Source organism: Pectinophora gossypiella, chromosome 16 (genome assembly GCF_024362695.1).
Source record: "Pectinophora gossypiella chromosome 16, ilPecGoss1.1, whole genome shotgun sequence".
Taxonomy (NCBI): Eukaryota; Metazoa; Arthropoda; class Insecta; order Lepidoptera; family Gelechiidae; genus Pectinophora; species Pectinophora gossypiella.
In genome coordinates, this window is record NC_065419.1 from 15,702,053 (window position 1) to 15,709,296 (window position 7,244).

The window sequence follows — 7,244 nt, forward strand, 5'->3', positions numbered from 1 at the left end:
ACACGTCATAAGTAAGCTCCACTAATTCGGTGAAGTAATGGATGGTGAAGATTATTACGTACTTGTAAAATGTTAATAGAAATGATAAGTCTACCTGTCTTGTAGTTATTACACAAACTGCCGAAGAAGCATTCGTTATAATTAGTAACTTATGTTGCGTATCTGTGAGTGTAGTCTGCATCTTCATCCACAGAACATTATTCTATGTCAGCTTCGCGTTGTGCACGTCTCTTGGAGAGCAAACGTTATCAGAATTTTTAATTTTATCATTTTATTATCAATATCATGAATCCACGACTATTGGTATCGAAAATAAAACAAGTTGTTGTCCAAATTTGTATTTATTTATTGTCTTATACAAATTTACTGTCTCTATTTCTGTGTCTTCTTAATCTTAATTAATTGAGTAACTTAATTTGCAACAAAGACTTTTCGCCATTACGCATAATAACAAAAAATCTAAGACTGTATACAACAAACACAAATATATAAGTATCTTAGTAAGTATCCCATACAATAACAGACACCCACCCCCAAAAAGGTACCTTCCACAAAATACCCATATAATCTGAAGGTTATTTATATTAATAATAAGAATAATAAACCATTCTGGAAGCACACCGATTAATTCCTTTTATTGTACAAAGACGATTGTCCTGAGTGTAGCGGGAGCGACCGTTACGAACCGGATCGCGGTTCGAATCCGCGGAACAATGCGAATAAGACGCGGCAGGTAAGTAGGGCGACACCTGCGCCCGCGCCGGTGAATCAGATAGACAGGTACATATACCTGCCTCGAGGGTGTGCATTTCCTAAATAGTGGCAGGCTCAGTAGCAAGTGCACTCGGCTTTAGATCGATCTTCTTGGGTTTGATATTCGGTTGTAATAAAATGACTGGTTTGCAGAATTTCAACAAGAATTTATAAATTACCTTAAGGACTATATTTTTAAATTTTTGGCCTCTCCAATGATGCGACGAGCGATGTTCACTACACCTGCCACAAATTATATACATCGAGTGGTTTGAGTGTACACCGACATTCGGTGACACCGTGCTCATCGACAAGACTAACTGCAGCTGGGATTGAACCCTGAACTATTTTGGCAACAGTGCAGTACAGTTACCAACTAACATAATCGACAAAAACTGCAATCTAGTTCGCGCTAAAACTGTTCTGGAGCAAAAACTTATAAACATTTATAGAAAGTGTAACTGAGCCGTGTGATTGTATAGAGACCACGCGTCACCCTCGACACAGCAGCACACACAATGGCCGCGCCCGCGCACGGAGGGGATAATGCTGGGTAATTGCAGTACACATCCTGCTAACACACCTAACAAAGAACACACTTCAATACACCGTAGATTGCTTGCTTCATACTCGTTCACGATACTGCCGTGCATTTCAGTTTTGTAATGAATACTGGAGCAAAGCATCAACAGTTCACAGAATTCACCCCTTTGCGCGCATGGCAACTGGAGTCACACAACGATGCGCCTGCGATGTCATCAGCGCGTTTTTGCTGAAATTCGACACACCCAAAACACGAGTAGACTAGCAATTAAAATAGGTCATCATCATTTAAAGAACAATATTTAAACATAATGACGACATTGAACATTGTATAAAGTTGCAGAGCGACATATTTACTCAGCATGGAGTAGATGTTTGGATGGTAATATTATGGTGTCATCATTGTGATGTCAACTAGCGGAGTTAGTTGAAAAGTTCCAACTTATCCAGCAAAAAATCAGACAAGTATAAAATATCGATAGAAAGTTAAAGATACATTGCAGCCTGAGTCGCGGTAACTGCGGATAAGGGGGTAACACACTCTACCACTTCTCCACCGCGTGCAGTGGTCTCACCTGTCAGTGGCGTCGGCGCCGGCGACGAGCGGGGTCTCGTCGATGCCGGCGATGAGCACGGTGTACTGTCCGCTGGCGGCGTTGTACTTCTTCATCTCCTGCTCGAACAGGATGTTGTTGATGGCCTGCTTGATCATGCTCTGCGTGCGCTCGTCGTGCTTCCTCAGCGAGTCGGCGATGTACTCCCCGAAGCTGTCGCACTCGTCCTTCTTCCTGGTGCGCCGCAGCAGCTTCAGCGCCTCGCCCACCCTGCTGTCGGGCGCCGGCGCCGCCTCGCGCACCACGCGCCGCTTCATGGGCCGCGTCCACCGCCGCTTGTGGGTGTCCACCCGCCCCGGCCGCCGCGCCAATCGGGGCGGGTCTGGCTCCCGCTCCTGCTTGATATACACTGCCGAGGGCACCGGTGAAGCTCCGCCCTGATCATCGGAGTCCTCAGAGCTCTCAGTGCTGGACACCCGCTCCACTCGCGCTTTCCTCTTCGGCGCTCGCGCACGCGTGTCCGCCGCTTCTCTCTAAACACACGAACACCGGTGTTACTAAGTACATGTCAACCAAACGATAATGACATGTTATAATTAACAGAAAATGAGCCAAAAACTTTCTCATTTCAAATATAAAACAATCTTTATACACAATTAATGATATTATGAATTTAATTTACCTATATTTTACTATTACAAATTAAAGTAGGAAGTTTGAATCTTGTGCATGAACACAGACTGTTGTAGTAACAACTGATTTAGATGAATTACACAAAAATTATGAAACATTATTTTATAACAGAATTACATTGGTGCCATGAGATTACAATAACATGATTACGAGTACTGTTTCATACTGTTGCGGTCGTGGGTAACACCGCACATATTTATGTTATTATTCATCGATTAGTTGTTGTTATTGTTCTGTATAAATGTCCATAATGTTTGTTTGAATATAACTACTGCACTATACTAGAATACTGGCGATGATCATGAAAATGCCCTCCCAGACATATCCGTCGACGGCGACACCCTTAGCTCGTGTAAGCCTGGGCTCTTGCAAGGGCGCGAACGTAACTAGCAAAACCAAATTTGGCTTTGAAAGTCCTGCTGAAGCACAAGGGAGTCCCACTTGAGGTTATAACTTAACTATACTTGTACCACATGTAGTGGAATGAGGGCTTGGGTCGAGTTTTCCGGATCTGGCGTTTGGCGTCAAGATCTTTAAAACGGGCTTGATCAATTTTTTCTAATCCGGATCTAACAGCAGATCGCCAATCCGATCTCTGATTGGTAAGCTTGTCATATGATTCACTAGACGTGTCAATAGCGGTCAGGTGATGTTTCAAGACATCCCTTTATCGTAGGCGCCGATTCTGTCCTCCCAGTTTGCGTTTACCTGAGCTAAGCTCACAGTAAAATACTTAAGAGGTAGACGCCCGGGTAGACTCCATATTAAAATAAAATTATAAAATAAATTCGTTATAATTATAGAACGTATGCTCAAGATGCCAGCGTTTGAGTCGAGATTTGAAACAGGGGTCTCCCAAGGTACCGAAATATTCCTACTTCATCATGAGGCTTTCCACGCAGGTAAGTAGCATCATAGTCCGCAGATTTCCTTTTTGTATGTTGTTTAAGAATCTGGGTCTTGGAAGCGCTGATACACAAAATAGACAGCTGTTGTATAAAGGGTTACACAGGGGCTCACATGGTTGCGCAACCAATTTCTTTTTCAGCAACCAAATCCCGAATAATTGCCCGCTAGTGGCGCATCCATGGCGTCCTAATGAGATAGGGCCCTTACACTCGAATTATCATTTAATGAACAAACATGTTGTTTGTAGATCACGCCTCACAATGTGCGGGTTCTGTAGCTCAGAACCACAGCACAGTATAAGTCTGTCGGCTGCATTGCAGTGTGTGGCGTGTATTGCAAATCAATAAATTTCCAGTTACTTTCCGGTGAAGCAACTTCTATGGTAAGTACAGCTCTGCAAAGATTCAAATTCATAGATACCTCTGTGTGCGGTGTACATAGCAAGCATGTATTCTAATTGTGATAGCCACTGTATTCGTAGCTGTACTTCAACAACGAAAGATATATTTATTTTTGATATTCTACCTGTATGATGAGTTTATTAGATTTCCTTATATTGCAATGTGAAACGTACTTAGTGCTCCCAGTACTTGGATGGTTTGTTTTCTCAGAAAAAAAAAATTGATTGTATGACTGTTGGTATTCCTTAAACAAATAAAATAAATAAATAAATTACGACGCCTTTAACTTAAGTCATTTTTTACACTTAGCAGTAATTGCCAGTGTGAATACGACCTTCAAGTCATTTGATCTACATTGTGAACAAAAACTAAATTACATGTAATAGGTGCAGTTTTTGCCATTTTGACATTATGCACTGAATGTATCGACAATGTCATGACTCATGTAACTACCTACCTGGGTACGTATAATAAGGCAAAGCAAATTATCACTGAGTTCTGTGGACATTGTAATTATTGTATATCATGAAATTATTAGCCATTACAAGCTTTTGTATAGTATAACTAGGTCTCTTAGGTAAAACAATATTAATATTCGTTATTACCTGCCCATAGTAAATAAATAGTCAAACAGAGATGATAGAATATTTTCTACTCTCGTGTGGGTTGTAAGTGGGGTGGATGACCGACCTCATCAACCATGATGTGCATGTACACAGACTTTCCTGTTTTTATGCATATATTTAGAAAGCCCGATATAACTAATGCCGAAATTATCCACGGGGTGAAACATTCACATCTACTTAAAGGATGCGGACCCAAGTTGTCTTTGATCACTTGTGGCATCAGCGCCATCCTGTATACCGTCAGCATGGACAGTACCAGCAAACAGAGGCGAGTTATTAACAGTGAGGTAAGGTACTTAAATTATAATTTAGTTTAGCGTGTTTGCTATATTGTATTCTTCTTCTACGGTGCGGGTTGTGAGATGGATTACCAACCCCATCAACCCTGGTGTCAGAGTATTGTATTTATATTTGAGTTATGACCTAAATTATTTTTTATTTTAGGGTGGTCAGATTATTGTATCGTTTGTTTTCTCAAAAAAGAATATAAATTCACTGAATTCCATAAAGAACGAAATTGTACTTGTGCACCCCCAGTGCTGAAGCGGCTGGGGTCAGTGTACGAACCGTGTACTTCTTTCAATAGAAAGAAGAAAGTTTCACTGGGTCGTCTTCAACATTCCATTCGCCAATGTTTTCAAAAGGTTCCTCATGGACCGCAGATAGAGAATAAATACAATTGATATTGACGAAAACACAGCTGATGTTGTTCAAAGTACAATACAAGACTTTTGTACTAGAAAAGTAATACCAACGTTGGCAAAACTAAATCAAATTTGCAGGAAAATATTGGTTACGACTTACGATGGTTATCTAGCAACGCGTCGTACGTCATTAAAAAGGCGTAAAAACCGATTTTAAGCCTATTAAAGAAGAAATTGCACACTGTATCTTTAGAAAGCTAATTACTTAATTCCTTGAAAACATAAGTTATAATTCTTATGATGTAACCGAAAACGATTTTCTTTCTTCATAAATCACATACATATTTCGATGTTAGGTTCCGTTATTTAATAAGTTATTTAAGTTAAAATTTCCTCTACCGATGAGCTTGCTAACGCTGCCTGCTGTTTAGCACGTGTTTATACTGTTAATAACAACGACAAAACTGCCCTCAGCACTCTCCATTTGTCCAGCCAACAGTAGTAATAGTAGTAGTAATGCTATTTGCTTCAAGTCTTCAATAAGCCACATAAAAAAGACCCCGAAACTACCTAAGGACCACACTCTGTGCGTAGTGACCGTGTAGTGTACCCACTTGTGTAGTGTGTGTGTGTGTGATACTCACAGTGATGGTGGGCTGATGGAGGTGCGAGGGCAGGAAGCTCATGTGCGGGTACAGGAACCAGGTGGAGCGGCGCCCGCGGCGCACCTTCTGCTTCTCGCGGCGGTGCGACGCGAACAGTGACGTCAGCTTCTTGCGCAGGTCGGCCACGTCGCACTCGAACATGCCGGCCAGCTCGCGCCACGACTCGTACTTGAGCGTCTGCACGCGGTACAGGTCGTGCGTCGGCTGCCACAGCTCCGGCCGCTTCTCGTACTCCTGGATCCAACACAAACCAATTAATAAACAACCATGCCGCTCCACTGTGGGTTGGTGGAGATGTTTTGCGGCTAACAGCCGATTAAAGAGAAAATCTGCGTCGTACGGAATCCGCAACTCTTGTAAAGCCGGGACGAGCGTGTTAACCGTTACACTAGTCGGTCCTCATTACGTGTATGATATCGTCATTATGCGGACCTGGATCAGCCGCACGGACAGGTCCCGCGTCCACTCGAGCTCGGCCATGCTGCGCGTGTTACAGACGAACGCTCGCCCGCGGTACACGCGAGCAGCCGGTCGATGACTGAGAGAGAGCGCGGCCGCTCGGGCGCGCTCGACGCGGTTCGACGTTCGCCACCGCTCGCCGCCCCGCCGCCCGCCCCCGCCCGGACACATCAACACACTCACATAAACAACCTCATTGTGTCACATACCTACCTAGGACTATAAATATGTTATTCACTCATCTATAAAATCTACTAGCTTAAGTTATTCTTGTAACAGTTTTATACAGAACTTATCTAATTGGCCTAATTCGTTGCTCCTAATCAGCGACAGATATGGGAGTTAATCTGTATATAAAACAAAACAGATCTTATATCGAATAATAAAACATCTAGAGGTAGAATTTGCTGACATCGTCGTGATGTTTTGCAATCCCAGGGTGGGCACTGAATGGGGGTCGTCTACCACGCGACCCTGGCGAAAACATTACGTAACATCACGTCTGTATGCCCAAAGGGGTAAGCAGAGAGGCCTGCTATGTGCTCTTGCAAATGCACGATTTTATTACCTACCACATGCCACCGATTTACTCCCATATTACACATCCGTCAGCTTTCAAATAACCTCATCATGACACTCGAGTAATTTTGCCAACAATTCTGCGATTGGTCCGTCATGATATTGCTGAGTCTACTTGATCAGCTGTCATGATCACACCGCTGGCAGCCTGGCTATATTATTGTATAAAAATACCTAGGTACTTCATTTACATACAATTAGTAATTGTCAATTACTTGACATTCCTAGTACAGATTACAGATAGCATGAACATAAACAAAAAGGCATTGTCTTATTTATTGAATACAATATAGTACAAACTAAATAACAAAGTATAAATAAACGCTCAAATTATTAGGTATAGAAATAATCGTAAAAACGTCGCAATCATCTGCTACGACCGTTACAAATAACTGGAATTCGTCGACTAATGTCAGAT

At 42.4% G+C, this 7,244-nt stretch overlaps 1 protein-coding gene across 1 annotated transcript; it reads right to left on the bottom strand.

Annotated features, from left to right (window-relative positions):
- Nucleotides 1-336: 336 nt before the first annotated feature.
- LOC126373540 (uncharacterized) lies at nucleotides 337-6,349 on the bottom strand. Its single transcript, XM_050019660.1, has 3 exons — nucleotides 6,221-6,349; nucleotides 5,768-6,022; nucleotides 337-2,383 (listed from the first exon to the last, which is right to left on the bottom strand). The coding sequence occupies exons 1-3, from the start codon at nucleotides 6,266-6,268 to the stop codon at nucleotides 1,868-1,870; spliced, it is 819 nt and encodes a 272-aa protein (XP_049875617.1). The 5' UTR covers nucleotides 6,269-6,349; the 3' UTR covers nucleotides 337-1,867.
- Between the last annotated feature and the right edge of the window lie 895 nt (nucleotides 6,350-7,244).